The following is a 16,336-nucleotide window of genomic DNA, read 5'->3' as shown; positions in this document are numbered from 1 at the left end:
GAATCATCTTTGATTGTCGGGGCTGTTCAGTAAGAGGTGAGGAGAATGCTTGTTTTTAACAGAAGACCCGTAGCTTCTGGTTCCTTGAATTAACGTGTCTCCCAGAGGAAGAAAACAGAATGGGGCGTGGGGACAGTGTCTGCACTCCCACCCAGATGCCCTTCTCCATCTGCTGATGGTATTGTTATTATCAATCGTTGATGTTTATCAAGGTCTTGCCAAGTGCAAAGTACTCTCATAGGCTTTTTATATTAACTGTTTTTATCTTAAAGACATGCCAGTGAGGTAGATACCCTTACTACACTTTTACAGAAGGGAGACTGGCGTTAGTGTAAGGTCAGGCTCATTGCCCAACTCAGTTGCTAGTGAGCAGCAGAGTCAGAAGCAGAGCCCACGTTTTCCTGAGTCCGGAGCTCTTGGTTTTGATTTTTCTCATTCTGTGTTTATAGATGTTGCCAGCAGCATAGAGAAGGTTAATCCCTTGCTACACCATAATTGTCGTTTTCTTTGACGACATGTTTTCCTGTGGGGGGTCATCTGGGTAAATTTTGTCTATTAGGAATACAGCAGTTTACATGAATATCTGAAAGAATGTTATGAGTTGGTATCATTAGTAAGTTTCATTGGCTTAGGGCTTTATATGCCATGATTTCCATGTCTTCTGAATAACAGACTTAGCTCTGTGGAACTTAACTTCTGTCATTCTAAAAAAATAGAGGTTGGACACTCTCCAGATTATTTCATTGTATTGGAATGTCTTTGTGTTGTGTTAGACTGTGAGTGGATGGGCCATCAGCTGGAAGCTGGAATCATACTGTTTGTTGTGTTTTCCCTAAAGGTTTTCATTACGATTAGATTGAAACCACTTTCTTGTAGCGTGTATCGTGGGGGGATATTTCCCTGTGCTGAAGACATCAGTGTGACGTTTCATGCGTGCAGCCGGCTGCAGCTCGCCCTTGCTTTCAGGAAGTGTTCTTTGGTCTCACCAGTTGTCAGAAGACAGAAAATACCCAGGACCCACTGAGATGCCAAACAGTAACAGAACAAAAGTATGACCATTAAGTTCTGTTCCTCTGACGTATGTGAAAATGCAAGGGTGGTGAGGCCGGGAGGGGTTAGATGGAGAAGACTTGGTGGCCTGTACTTTTGGCATATAAATTGAACCTAATTTAAAAGACTATTTTTTTTTTTAACTCTAAAAGAATGATTTTTTTTGTAGTTTTTGGCCAGGGCTGGGTTTGAACCCGCCACCTATGGCATATGGGGCTAGCACCCTACGCCTTTGAGCCACAGGCGCCGCCCTGAAAGAATGATTTTCACCATAACATAGAGTAGATAAATTTCCCTTGGAATTATAGATTTGCTAAGTTAAAAGTGTCTAACAGTTGAAATACTGCCTTTTACAGTTGAGAGAACGAAGGCCCAAGATTGGTGGAAGAATTTTCCTGGCTCATAGCGTACCCGGCACTAGAACCAGCAATCCTGATAGCTGGGATAATTCAATTCTGCCAAGATTCTTAATCTCAAATGTGCAGTAGTTCAGGAGGAAGAGAATGATTCTGGCCCCAAACTTGGCACACATGAAAAGTGATCACAGAATGTTAGTGAGGGCAGGGCCCAGCTGCCGTGGTCCTTAACCTTTCTAGCACTAGAGAGCAGTTTCATGAAAGACAGGTTTTCCACAGGGGTAGGGAGGTGGTTTTGATATGAGTCACAGAGCAATTGATTTATTATGCTCTCTGTGTAGTCAGACCTTTCTGCTAATGATAATCCACATTGCTGGCATCACTGCCTCCACTGCCCTCAGACCACCAGGCATCAGATTCTCATGTGGAGCTGTGGCCTAGATCCCTCGCATGAGCATATCACAGCAGGGTTTGGGCTCCGGTGAGAATTTAATGCCACCACAGCTGGCAGGAGGTGGAGCTCAGGCGGTGATGTGAGTGATGGGGAGCAACTGTGAATTCAGAGGACTGCACTGCTCACTCACTGCTCACCTGCTGTGTGGCCTGCTTCCCAGGAGACCACGGACTGGTACCAGTCTGGGTGGGGTGACCACAGCCTTCAAGGACATCTCGCCATCTCCTCCTGGGCACCAGTGTCCTCTGCACCCTTTGCACTCACCAGGTATCCCTGGCAGGGACACCTCTTCTCACACAGGTGTGGGCAGCTCGTTTTCTTCACCTGATCTGGTTAACCTTGGGAGTGTGATTTTACTGATGTCAGATTTCCTTCCTTGGACTTGCAACATCAGGGCCGCTCAGAATAAATCTAAGTCTTCTTCTGTACCTTAGTCATTCACACATTTGGCCTTTTATCTGTAACTGCCCCCTGTCCTAAGCCCCGTTTTGGAACAAGCTATCCACCTCTAGCTTCTACACATTCTACCTGTCATGTGACATATTATTCATTTTCCTTTGATTTCTTTCTCAGTGAATTACATTATCTGCAGCCTGTGTGAGAAATTTGGGACATCAATTTTTCTTTTTTTTAACTGAGAGAAAAAACATTTCAGTTAATCAGGAAGCTTTGTCAGAGGAGAACAGACAACGGCTGCCTTTTCTCTTGTTGATTTCTTTGCAATCCGCTCTGTATAAAGTCAGCTAACTCTCAGTCATGGGCGTCCGGCTGCTTGCCTTGGCACTGGGGACATCTGACTTGCTTCTCACCAACCTCCCACATGAGTCACGAGGGCCTGCAGATTGTCCCCCTCATGGCTCTGTCCTCCAGCCCCAGCTGCACCTGCTGTCACCACTCTGAACCTCTGTGGCATCTCAAGACTTCTGCACCCCTTACATGCCACTGTGCCTTCAACACCAACAGCCTCCCACTGTTACTCTTTACTAATTCTTTGAGAATTTTCATATATAATTAATTTAGGCAGTGAGAAAATCTCATTTAGAATCTGGGTAAATAGTACGTACATCAGGAGAAGGCACGTTTGCCCAAGTTTCTGTCTGAGCCTGTTTTATAGATCAGATCTCAGAAGCAGGGGATTGATGCCTGTAGGAGAACGCGTTTGCTTTTATCTCTGCTGGGGCTTGTTTGGAGGATGGTAATGAAATGGCCCAAATTTTCCCTGTGTGTGTTCTTAAAATATGGATTTTGTCATAAAATGTTTAAATAGGTGGCCATTAATTATATGCATTTAAGAGTGAGATGTGAACATTTTATCTCATTTTGTCATGAATTTACTTTTTATCCATTTAGGCCTCAAAGCCCTCAGGACAGTGGTGGGATAAGGTGAATAACTGTAAGTCTTGCCTTTGAGAGCCTCAGTTTCCAGGAATTAGGCTGAAGAGCAGTTATCTAATGTGCTCTCTTAATGTTAATGCTGGCTAAAAACCCATTGGGAGTAATTTTTCAAGATTTCCATTTTTCGTTTGCTGCTGTCTGCTGCTTTCCTTTGATGTGTAAATTACTTTTCTTCCTGTGAATTAGAGCAATAGCTTAGGACAAGTTTATTTTGATCCTCAAACTTAGGTGCGCATTTTAAGTATTGGTTGACACAGATCTGCAAAAAAACACCGTAAGTATTTGTAGGAAGTAATCCTCTGTTGGGGCACCTGTGTGGCATTGAGAGGTTGGCATCCTGGAAGTGGCTGGGTGCCAGTCGGCCAGTCTTAAATGCACTTCCGTGCTGATCCACTGTGGTATTTTAAAATGATGCTTAATAGATGGGGTTTTTTTGGGGGGGGGTGTTTTTGTTTTTGTTTTTTTATTTTTTTTTGAGACAGTCTTGTTCTTTCACCCTGGCTTGATCATAGCTAAACGCAGCCTCGGACTTCTGGCCTTAAGGGATTTTCCTGCCTCAGCCTCCCAAAGGAGGAGTAGTGTGCTGGGACTGCACACTACTGCACCTGGCTATTTTTTCATTTTTTTAGAGATTGGGTCTTGCTAGTCTCAAACTCCTGGCCTCAAGCAATCCTCCCATGTCTGCCTCACAAAGCACTGGGATTTATAGGCATGAGCAGCCTTCCCCAGCCCTGTACGTGTTTGGTAAAAGTTTGTTAGGTAAATCAAGCATAACTTAACATTAGTGCATTCAATATGACATAAAAACCCTATAACGTAAATATAGTTGAACTTCTGTAAATTGATCACCTGAGGGACTATTACAAACTGGTCAACATACAGAGGTGGTCAAGGTAAGGAACTAGGCCTTAGGACATGTGGCAAATGTCCGGTCTATGAAAACTAGGTCAACTTGAGGAGGTGGTTGCTGTAGGAGGTGGCAGGGACAGAGGCCCCACTGTGCAGTTTGGGTTTGGAAGACTTAGATGTTTAACTTTTAAATTTCTATGCTTAGTGCCATGGGGAGGACTAAGATGGGGTCCCTCCCATCAGGAGCTTATAGTTTTTTAGGGTTTAGAAGCTATATCTGAAAACAAAGTAGAATCTACCATAAAGACATGGGCAGGTAAGTTTAACAGCGGAAGTGAGGATGGTCATTATTGAAGGACCCAGAGAAGGCCTTTGAGGCTGGCCTGGCTGGGCACAGGCACTGAACAGCTGAGTGAAGGAAATGGCACTTGCGCTGAGGCCTAGAGCTGATGAAACTGTTAAAATGCTTAGTGATTTTATTTAATTTTGTTATTTCAGTGTTTTTAAATATGTATAATTCCTAAGAAAGCTGCAGGTTACCCTTGCAATTTGCATCTACTCTGCACCCCAGAGTGCTGGCACAGTGTGAAGGCCTGCCTCTTCTTAGAGTAATGGGGAGTGGGGGGGCATGTGTGACATTCCAGCTGAGGCTAGTGACAGGCCTCCGTTGCCCTTAGCCTCAGCTTACACTGTTCAACACTAAATTTTTGACTCTTGAATGCTCTGTTCCTTCAATTTGTTCCTTTAACTGCTTTTAACTGTTTATCTGAAACAGGTAATAAAATGGAGAATAGTCAAACGGTTTTTCACGGGGCCGTACAGTGGCCGTCCCCAGTGTGCTGCGCGTGGGGCAGGAGAGGCTCAAGTCACTCTGCTACTTAGCTCCGGCTCTCATCTGTCCAGTGGCTTCCAAATGTTTCCACAGCTGGGGAGCTCACTGTTTCCTGAGCCAAACTGTACCATTGTTTGCCTGCTTTGTTTATGGGAAATTCTTTCTCAGATTGCCCGGGTGTCATTCTTCCTCAGACTTATGACCTGTCTTTTTGTTCTGCCCGCCTGAACTGTAAGGGGTTCTTCCACGGCAGCCCTGTGCTTCTGAGTCCAGTCTTCTCCAGGCCAGCACCCTAAAGGCTGCCTGCCTGGGACATGTGAAATTATAACCAAGACCCCAGTAAAACCTGGAGGATCCATTAGATTCGAGTGAGCTTACTGTGTTTCCAGGAGCCCATTCTTCCCCCTCCATTTAGGGAGGTCTCACAGGACCTCTGCCCTCCCTGCAAATCTGCCTCTGTGTGGGGCCGGACCAGTGCTGCTTAAACCTTGCCTGTGGCCTCAGCAGCTCCTACGGCCACCATCTTGTCCAGACATCTCTCGGCTCTACAGATTACCCTTCAGGTCCAGCTGAGAGCTAATGAATAGTCAGTGCTAATGAGGGGACAGTGGGCAGCAGTGAGGTGTATTGGAAGGGGCACAGGATTTAAACTCAGACCTGGGTTCTATTTCTAGGGCTCCTGCTGACTGGTGGACACAACCCACCAGTCTCCTGAGTGTGCAGAGGGAACAGTTGTGACTTTATCTGTTTACTAGAAGGATTATACCACCTATGTACGAGAAAGTGCCTTGCCGTCCAGTTATCATTTGTGTTTATTACCAACATTAATATTGAGAAAAGTAGGTATCTGTGATTTGTAAATAGTAAGTGTCTGATAAATTATAAATGACAAATGTTGGAAACTTGTAGAGTGTAATAGATACTTCAGAACAAAGCAGCTTACTGTTTCTGCTAGAAGATTTAATTTGTGGGTTTCCTAACCTTAAAATTTGAAAACAAAAGTGTGCCCATCATGAGCTTGCTCACCCCAAACCCCACCCCCACGACTCTGGCATAGCAGGTTTGGGGGCCCAGAGAGATTTCCCACATGGAGCTGGTGCACCCTCCGTGCTGGGTTTATGAGCTCATAGCCCGAAGTAGTAAATTATAAGATGCTATAATTCACTTTCCATAGGTGGTCTTGGCTGCATTCCGCCCAGCCTTCTGGCTGAAAGGTTGCTGATTTTGAGCACTGGCACAGAATCAAAAATTTGGCCCAGACGACTGGTTCGCGGAGCGGTGAGCGGGGACATCAACAGAGGAGCCATTGGACCCTTCTGTGGAGGCCTTTTGTGTTCACTTCATGTGTATTTAATTTTTGCTGTTTTGAGTATTTCTCAAGTGATGGAGAAACAGTCATCACCGGCATTTTTCAGGGATCTCTCAAGCCCAAGAATTTGAGGTTGCTGTGAACTGTGATGCCACGGCACTCTACCCAGGGCACAGTGAGACTGTCTCAAAAAAAAAGAATTAGTAGTTTGCTGTACTTCTCTCAGGCTTCTTTTTTTAAAATTTCAAATCAATATGAGGGTACAATTTTAAGTTACATTGTTTTCACCTCGTAGGTAAAGTTCAAGTTGTAGTTGAGCCCTTCACCTGGGGGGGGCGTGCTGAACACCCTCACACTGGGCACGGTAGGTGAGATCCGGCCAGTTGCCCTCCCTCCTCCTGACTTACCCTCCCCCTCTTCTCCCCTCCCCCCGGTGGATTTTATTTGTATTATGTTTGTGTTTTTTCTTTTGTGTGGACATGTTTATCATATTGGTATTGAGTACATTGGATACTTTTTTCCCCATTCTTGAGATGCTTTACTAAAAGAATGTGTTTCAACTCCATCCGGGTAAACACGAAAGATGTGAATTCTCTGTCTTACAGCTGAATAGCACTCCATATGCCACAGTTTGTTAATCCATTCACGGGTTGATGGGCATTTGAGTTGCTTCCACATTTTGGCAACTGTGAATTGAACTGCAATAAATATTCTAGTGCAGATGTCCTTGTGGTAAAAATAAGTTTTGTTCTTCTGGGTAGATACCTAGAAATGGGATTGTAGGATCAAATGGGAGGTCTAGTTCGAGTTCTTGAGGATTCTCCATACTTCTTTCCATGGACATTGTATTAGTTTGCAATCCCACCAGCAGTGCAAGAGTGTTCCTCTCTCTCCACATCCACGCAAGCATCTGTAGCTTTTGGGACTTTGTGACTTCTCGACTTATTCCTCTGTTTATGACTGGAACACCAGAGGTGAAGATCATTTTTTTAATCCTAATTCAGGCTATTGGATTCGTCCTCCAATCAGCTTGTCAGACTTTTAGCTGGCAGATTTTATGTCCTAAACCTCTGGCAGGGTCCTATATGTGTACTTTGTGATTTTTTTTTCAACAAGAGAGAAAAGAAAACCTGGCACTGGTCTTGAGCCTAAAATAATTTCATGTTTACCACAGCATTTCAGATACACTGTCCCAAAGCACTCTAATTTTTTTCCTCTTGGTTCCAATGCTCCTCAGTTCCACAGGATCCCAGCCAGGGAGTGGTGTAAGCCAAGTGGCACCGCTTGTTTACCATGTAGGTTCTGACAAATGTAGAGTAATGCTTCTGTTCTTCGACGTGGCTACACCTTTGGCCGTACAACAATTGAGGGTGCAGGCCAAGCATTTAAAACCTTCATCTGCTCTAAGATGTAAATACATAATATTTTGCAATAATTTTGAGAATGAATAATAACACTAGTTTTGGCTACAGATTCTGAAACTCTGCTGTCAAAATGTCATTTATTCGTAAGTTTATGTCACAGAAAACTATTTTTAAATAAATGCTTGATGTGTGTGTGCAGTACAAATCACTTTGCGTTCAGCTCTGCAAATGTGGTGTATGTGTTTGTGTGTTTGGTTATAGTAGTTTAGTGTAGAGGAATATTCTATTGTATTAAAAAAATTAGAACAGATGTTAGCATAATTAATTACTTATGAAAATTACTGGTAAGATGAATTTCATTTCACTTAGCATATCATATCCCATTTCACTCACAAGGTCACGGCCAGGATAACCCTAAATCACTGCTCTAGGTCTAGTCTCTGCAGACCCACTTTCAGTTCTGAATTTGAATTGTGAAATAATGTTTCATTTAGTAATCTAGTAAGATTCAATTGGTATAGTCTATACAGAGGAAAATTTCATCTTCAAAGCGAGTGGCGGGAGTGGAGTCAGTGGCCAATGTAACTTGGGCAATTTCAGTAAAGAAATTAACAGATTGGGTGAGTCACTTAAGGGCTAAGTCAATGTAACACAAGTATTTGCACTGTCATTAGCTAAAATATTTGAAGCACTCATTCTAATGAGACATCTTAAAACTTATTAAGATAAGTTATTAAGATATTAAGAAACCTTTTTAGGGACCAACCTTAAGTGAACGGTAAGTGTGGGATTGGCTCGTAAGACCTCACAACTGAACCTGATTAGTATGATCTGGTTACCTGAGGCCTGCAGTATAGTCCACGTGTTTCTTTTTAACCAGAATGGCATGGAGAATTTTGGAGTGCAATCCATCAGACGTATTTAAAAGCTAATTTCTAAATTTAGCTCAAAATTCCCCCAGGTTAAATGAGTGCTTTGGGGGCATAAGAGTAAGAACTGTGGTTGCATAAATAGTGGGAATCCATCTGCTTTCCTGCCCTTCCGCCCCCTGGGCTTTTTCTCCCTTTCTTCCTCACTCTGCCCACCTGAAGCACATCCGAAAACCAGAAGCACATTCTAGAATTATCCGAGGTCGTTGGTGCCCAGTACATTTCGTGTAAGTTCTCCTGCGGCAGGCGAAGAAACACAGGCAGATTTTAGAACCAATTTAGACATAGGCTTTTTCATCAACTTCTTATAAATACCATCTTTGCTGGGCAAGGGAGGTTTTCTCTACGTTACACAGGGAGATGGATGAAGCCGTTAACGTTATTGTTCAGGTAAAAGAGCACTTTATCATGCTGTACTTTTGAAGGTGGTACACATAAGCCAAGCAATTCTTAGTCCACGACCGTTAATTCTGTCCTTCTAAATCAGTCCCAATTATTTTTATTTTGTAATAAAAGCTAATATTTCTAGAAGCCCCAAATCTTTTAAAGTAGAGAATAATTAAAATGAAATTATAAAAAAAAAGTAGTTAAATACATGAAATATTCACATTTCTACAGGTCGCAGAGATGATGGTAGTAGACTTTTAAGCAAGACGGGGTTTTGGGTGTTAAATCAGCCCCCCTCTTGGGTCAGTACAAGAAAGTATCTGTTAGCAATTTTTGTGTTTTTAAAATCATTGTGCCTTGTTTGGCTATCATGTTTGTTAGCTAAATGCTATTGTAAAAATAAAATTTTCTAAAACATGTATAAAATCTTTGGTCATTTTTACTTGAAGTCATTAATTATTTTAAATTGGGGGGTTCTGATTATTAATGCTTATAAACATGAATTCCCCTTCTACTGCCGAGTTCTCTATACCCCTTCCCCCTGTAGCCCAGAGCAGATTAATCTTTAAATATCATCTTTGTTGGAGGCAGACATTCTTCCTCTAATGTAGGGGAAGGCTGTAATTACCTGATGATTGAGACTTCAAAGGCTCTTGGGGCCCTTGGCAGGGAATAGGAGATGGATCTTCTCCCTCCCATTTGACCACCTTCTAGTCCCCCCCCCCAGCAGGTCTCCTGTTTGGCCTTGTGGCTATTTACAGGGCAGAGACAGGTGTCTTAGGAGAAAACATCTCCCAGATAAAAATTCTTTGTTTTGTGGGGCCTCTTGATTATTCCCTTTTTACTGTGCTCTGTAGAGTGAAGAAGGTGGGGAAGAGAAGACCCCAAGGCCCCTGCTAGGACTGTGCCACTGGCCAGGAGAGGCTGGGCAGGCCCCCTGAGGGTAGGGGTGCTGCTGCTGCTCTCACTGTTAAAGGATCTCATTTTAATTTCTCGTACTCCAGCACAGACATCTGCAGAAAATGTGATTGTTTTAGGTGTCCTGGGGCCTGATTTACTCTTCTCAGAGCCAGCCCTTCTTTCCTCCCCCACTTTTACCCTTGTGTACAGGGTCAGAGAGTTAAGTTCAATAACTCATCCTGGAGGTGCTGCCCACCTCTTCCCTGAATGTCACCCTTGGGAAGCTGTGCACTGACTCCAGCGCCTAGTCCACCCTTCAAAGCAATTTGGGAACTCTGTTTCCTGGAATGGCCACCAGAGCTATCATCATACAAGGTCTGACAATGAAGTTCACAAATTCGTCCTAGAAAAAGTGCTACACACCTCATTGCTGAATATCACTAGGCCACCAGATGGCCAAGGGAAGCACTTTGAAGGTGACCCTAATGATATTCAGCAGTGAGGTAAGTAGCACTATTTCTTTCTTTCTTTCTTTCTTTTTTTTTTTTTGAGACAGAGTTGCTGTGGCGTCACAGCTCATGGCAACCTCAAACTCTTGGACTTGAGCGATTCTCTTGCCTCAGCCTCCCAAGTAGCTAGGACCACAGGCACCTGCCACAACACCTGGCTATTTTTGTTGTTGTCGTAGTTGTCATTGTTTAGCAGGCCCAGGCTGGGTTTGAACTTGCCAGCTTTGGTGTATTGTGTCTGGCGCCCTCCCCGCCGCCCTGTAGCACCTTTTCTACGATGAGTTTGCAAACAAACTTCTGTTTCTGACCTCTGTTCTGCCTGCTCTTGTTCAGACCTCTGTCCTGCACATAGGCAACCCTTTCTACAGCAGCAGTGTGGGTGCAAACCTCTGTCAGAGCAGTTTCCAATGGGACGAGACTCTCCGGCAGCGTCTCAGCCTCCCACGCTGGACGGTGAGCAGCGGGAGCGCAGTGCCCACGTAACAGTCACGCTCCCAGCTGATGTCTAAAGAAATCTATGTTACTTGTAATAAAGCAAAGAATTAAATAGTCTGGGTTGGCCTTAGCGGAGACCGTGTGTCATATCAGCATGTTGCTCTAGTTTTATTTTAACATTTTCAGGAGGCAACCGAGCCTTGTATCTCCTCTAACTCTTTAATTACAGGTTCTGGAGGGGAGTAGAGGCTAATGATTTGATGTTGACTCAACTTTGAGCATGATAATGGTAGTGGTTGGCTAGATAGTAATTTGTAGACTGGATAGACTTTTGAAATGAGAGCAGGAAGCTGACTGGAGTCAATATTAAGAAATACGGCAGGGTTAGTCACTTGACTCACGTTTGTGTTCAAAGTCACTTTGTAATGGCGGCTGGAACTTTTGTCTTATAGCGTATAAGTTCTTTTACTTCTCAAATATCTAACTCTTGCCTTTTTCTCAGGTAATGTTGGGTAAAATGTAGCCTTCACCACAATTATAATTCATTTCTCCCGCAGTTATTTATATATTGCTTGCTTTCTCCATGACCTGGACATCCCACGGAGGGTCACTCCTGTGCCTCACAGTGGGTGCTCACGGCGTGTTTGGGGAACGGCAGTATCATGTGCCATGGAGGGATCACTGAGTTTCAAAGAGGCTTCAAGTTGTATTTGTGCATTTTTCTACATCCTTGAACTTGTGAGATGTTCTATTGATTTGATGTTACTTTGGAATTAAATGTTGTGCACTATCACACTTCACAGTTCATGGACTGTAGCGAAAAAGTGGAGGCAAAAAAATACCATGTTGGAACACAGGCAGGGAAAGAAAAAAATGGACCATAGCCAAGTGGACGTGAACTCAAAATGGGCCAGTGTTTTCAATTGGGAGCTAATGGTTTTATACTCCTGTGCATATTTTCAGTCCTATCTTAACCCACCATAAGTTGACCAATTCACAAGGACTGGGCATATTTGGTTTTGGCCAAATTACTTTGTCTACTAAAGCTGTACTGGCGTGGAAGCAGATTGGGGCTACTGGTTTTCAGTTGAAAGTGTGCTGCGGATGGGCAGAGAGGAAGCTGATGTGTGCTGAGGCGGCTGCGTGATATCACATTACTGTCCTCAGAATACTGAGGAATCGTTATTTTTAGCTTTCACCTGAGCAAACATGAGTCAGTCTGTTGACCTGAATTCATCTGGCCCTTTCTTAAATACACAAACTCTATTAATCCCTAGAGCCATGCTAGTGACTAATTAAGATCTTCATTACAAACACCTGTTAAGTTGACTGTGGCTTGGTCAAAGGTTGCAGACAATTTAACTTCCTCCATTTACACCTTTTCTCTTACAACAAAATCTCTCACACTTTTTCTTTCTTTTTTTTTTGAGAGAAGACAGAGTCTCACTTTGTTGCCCTCAGTAGAGTGGCGTGCTGTGGCGTCACAGCTCACAGCAACCTCCAACTCCTGGGCTTAGGTGATTCTCCTGCCTCAGCTTCCTGAGTAGCTGGGACTACAGGCGCCTGCCACAATGCCTGGCTATTCTTTTGTTGCAGTTGTTTAGGTGGCGTGGGCCAGGTTTGAACCCACCACCCTCGGTATATGGGGCCGGCGCCCTACGCACTGAGCCACAGGCGCCGCCCACACACTTTTTTTTTTTTTTTTTAAATTTAAGGACAGATCAAACTTCTTTTGATTTAGACACTATTTTGTGATCTAGATAGCCCCAATTTTGGCTGCCACCAATGAAAACACCTTCTATGGTAGGCAACCAGCTGCTAGCTATAAGCTTTGCTTTTAGTTTATACTTAAGTTTAGTTTATACTTTCTAGATAAAGAAGCACCCAGGTATTCACTTTTAGCTGGAGTGGGAAGTTGTCCTGGCTGTAAAGAGTTTACTGGGAGGACATTAGCTGTCATGTTTAAATATCAGGATGTCTGTTTACTTTCTGAGACAATACATGTTTTCCCTTTTGAGCACTACTAGAAGAAATGAAAATGTTGAATTATCTTCAGGTTTTTAAGTTATGCAAAATGTTTTTGAGGCTAGAGGACTAATTTATTCAAGTGAAGAAAAATATGTGTGATTCTGGTGGTATAGCTTAAGATGCACTTGACGTTTCTCCAAGTTCACTGCCGTGATCTTTATGAAATTATGAGTATTCCTGTTTTTTTTTTTCTTTATGGAAGAAACACTAGACTAATGAAAGAATGAAAATAATGCAGGCTGCTAAAAAGGCTGGAGTCCACTGCAGCCATTAAAAATGCAGCCTTTGTGCCCGTAAAGTGCTCAGCTTCCCTGTTATTAAGTTTGGAATGTGGTTTTGGAGCTTAGCAGAGGAACTCGGCAAGTTATTTCTCATTTTGGTCTGAGGAGTGAGAAACTTGTTTTTCAAAAGAAGGAAAACAAGACAAAAGGTTAGGTTCCTTTCAGAAGAATAGAAGTTTTAAAATGTAAAACTATTTTCTGCAGCAAATAGTCAGTTTGAGTATTTTAGCCAAAAATAGAATTCATGACTTCTCACTGTTTATTTCTCCAACCACATTAAAAAGGGTCAGGTTGAATGTTGCCACTTTGCCTTTCTAACGCCAGTGGGCTAGTGAGCTGAGTCAGGATAACCCTTGACTGACTCATATTTCTAACAATAATCCGGATGTCTGATTTTAGGTAGACTAGATGTAAAAAGTCCTTGTGATACCGTTTTGAGGTTTAAAGAAAAACTTCCCTGGCACAAGTTGGCAGTGACTCTGTAATATATACTCAGCGTCCTACATCGAAGCACTTCCATCTGGAGTTTAGTAATGGTGAGTTTCCTGTTAAGTTTTAGTAGGCAGTGTCCCAGCTTTCTGCAAACGTAACATTTTACTGCTCAAAGTTTACCATTAGGATAGATCTGTAGGGATGAAAAAAAAAATGTGGATTTGAGCATTAAAAAGTAAGGCAGAATATTAAAAATACACATTTTCTGCCTCCTAAGCAACATTTTCTTTTGCTTCATGTGTTCCTCCAGTCTCTGTGTGCTCTCTGGTAAATAAGAGATAATTTCTGCTCAGAAAAGATCTGTAAACACAGTATGCCAAGTATCAGATTCACAGAAACAAACATATGTAAGCCACACACATAAACCATAATGTACAATGTTTTCCTTTTACTACTAACTTTCACAGAAAAAGTTTGTGGGTAAGTTTTAAAAACATGCTGTACTAGCAGGGCTCACACAAAGAAAATGGTGAGAGTTTTCAAAGAAATCTGAAAACAGACTCCAGACAATGGAGAGGCAAAGGCTGTCTCTCTTTGGTGGGAAAAACTAAATGTTGGGAAAGGATGGTGAATCTGTCCACATTAATTTATAGATATAATTTAATCTCAGTCAAAATACCAGCAAAAAGGTAGAAATTTGAATTGGATTGGGGAGGAGAGTTACTCTAACAGACATTGATAAAAACCATCAATTCGTAGGATCCAAAAAAACATTGTATTAACCCATGAATTGACAGTTGTTTACTTGAAAAAGAGCAGATTATTGAAAAACATACATTTGTATACAGGAGGCCTTGTGATGTCATAAATCAGCAAGATGGGAGGGTCTGTTCAGTAAAGGATAATTTAAATAGTTAAGAAAAGTACAGTCTTACCTCATCTGTTGTAACGAATTCCAGACGGATCAACTACTTAAATATTAGAAATAATAAAATTTTAACAAATAACTGTAAGTCAATATGTGTACAAGTGAGTATTTATTGAATTTGGAGGTAAAGGAAGTCATGTCTCTCTAAGCACGAAGTCATGAGAAAAATATAAAGGTTTTAAAGAGAGTTTCTATATAAGATCTGGAACTTTTCTATTTTTAAATGTGCCATAAACAAATTTAAGATGGCAGATGGAAAAGTTAGGAGGAGTTTCCAACAAAAAAAATTAGGCAAGGAATTACACTTACTTATAGGTTGCCTTTGCAAACTGATGAAGGGGTAGTTAATTTTGGTATACCGTGTCCTTGACTGTTCTGCAATCACTAATTGAAAAATTTTTATCATAAAGAAAATACTTATAATAGCTGATATGCTATACTTTTGTGTGCTCACTGTTTTGAGTGCTTTTTATATGTTAATTTGTTTAATGTGACTCAAAGAGAGGGTATTATTATTACCATTTAAGAGATGATGAAACTAATTCAAGAGAGGCTTAGTGATTCCCCCCAAACTTTCTAAGCATGGATTAGCAGGAACAGGACTAGAAATGGGAGAGCCGGGATCTGACAGCAGACAGGCTGGCTCCAGAGCCCGTGTGATCAGTCACATACCACTTTGCTTCTATGAATGACAGAAAAGACGGCTTACTCTACACGTATCATATGACTCTCTTTTGTGAATATATATGTTAACATTTGTATGTATTTTAAAGTTGTACAATTTAATTCGTATATAAACTTTGGTCTAATTCTATACTCATAGAAAAGACAGATAGTAATTTGGTATTTTTCCAACAGTGGTTACTTCCCTCTAGAGCAGCGGTTCTCAACCTGTGGGTTGCTACACACGAGAACTGTATTAAAGGGCCGCGGCATTAGGAAGATTGAGAACCACTGGTCTAGTGGGATCTGGGTTAAGTGTTGTTTTGAATTTAACGTTTCTGTATTTTCCACATTTTCTATTACTTACGCTCATGTAACCATCACACAATCACAGAATAGTGCTTTTTAAAGTTATATATTTCAAATGTGTTTGCAGTCTCGAAGTGCCTGGTTGATCTTTAGCACGTCATGGGGCTCATAATTCTCTCTCCCCCCTCAAGCTGTCTTGTATCATTTTGGAGCTAAGAGGAGTCTTAGGAACCTCTCACCTCATTCCTCAGATGAGGTCCTTAGACCCAGCCTCCTTCCTCAGACACTGCCCTGTGAAGCCTCCAAGCCTCAGGCAGGTGGGGACAGTGGCAGAGCTCACGATTTCTATGGCATCGGTTGGGGGCGAGGAGGCAACTGAACTGACGGAGTGCAGCTGTGTTCTGTAAATACGCTGATTGAGACACACAGTGGGCATGTTCTCCCCATGCTCTGCTGACACCTCCGGAGGCCACTGAAGGGGCCCTGCCTGGATTTGGGGACCCTGCGGTGTCTCTGATCCCCATCGTAGAAGGCAGTGCAGAAACTGGAGGGTGGTGGGAATGGGAAGAACATTAACCAGTAAGGGTCACTTCAGCAGATGTTTTTTCTGAGACAAACATTCTCTTTTCAGCCCCGGGGCCCACAACAGCTGTGTCCTACATGTCCGTGAAGTGTGTGGACGTCCGTAAGAACCATCACAAGACCAAGTGGTTAATGCCTTGGGGACCCAATCAGTGTGACAAGATTCGGGACATCGACGAAGCCATTCCAAGGGAGATCGAGGCCAATGACATCGTGTTCTCTGTCCACATCCCCCTGCCCTCCATGGAGATGAGCCCCTGGTTCCAGTTCATGCTGTTCATCCTGCAGCTGGACATTGCATTCAAGATGGACAACCAGATCAGTAAGTGCCCTCCCCGACCCGG

The 16,336-nt window shown here is 42.7% G+C and overlaps 1 protein-coding gene across 1 annotated transcript in view; it reads left to right on the top strand.

Moving 5' to 3' along the window:
- WLS (Wnt ligand secretion mediator) overlaps window positions 1-16,336 on the top strand; it is a 104,106-nt gene that overhangs the window by 23,626 nt on the left and 64,144 nt on the right. Inside the window, exon 2 of the mRNA XM_053590961.1 lies at window positions 16,042-16,314. Coding sequence (XP_053446936.1) covers window positions 16,042-16,314 — 273 coding nt within the window. The remainder of the gene's footprint in view (window positions 1-16,041; window positions 16,315-16,336) is intronic.

Source organism: Nycticebus coucang, chromosome 5, assembly GCF_027406575.1.
Source record: "Nycticebus coucang isolate mNycCou1 chromosome 5, mNycCou1.pri, whole genome shotgun sequence".
Taxonomy (NCBI): Eukaryota; Metazoa; Chordata; class Mammalia; order Primates; family Lorisidae; genus Nycticebus; species Nycticebus coucang.
The sequence above is the reverse complement of the archived record's forward strand: the minus strand, read 5'-3'. Positions and strand labels throughout refer to the sequence as shown.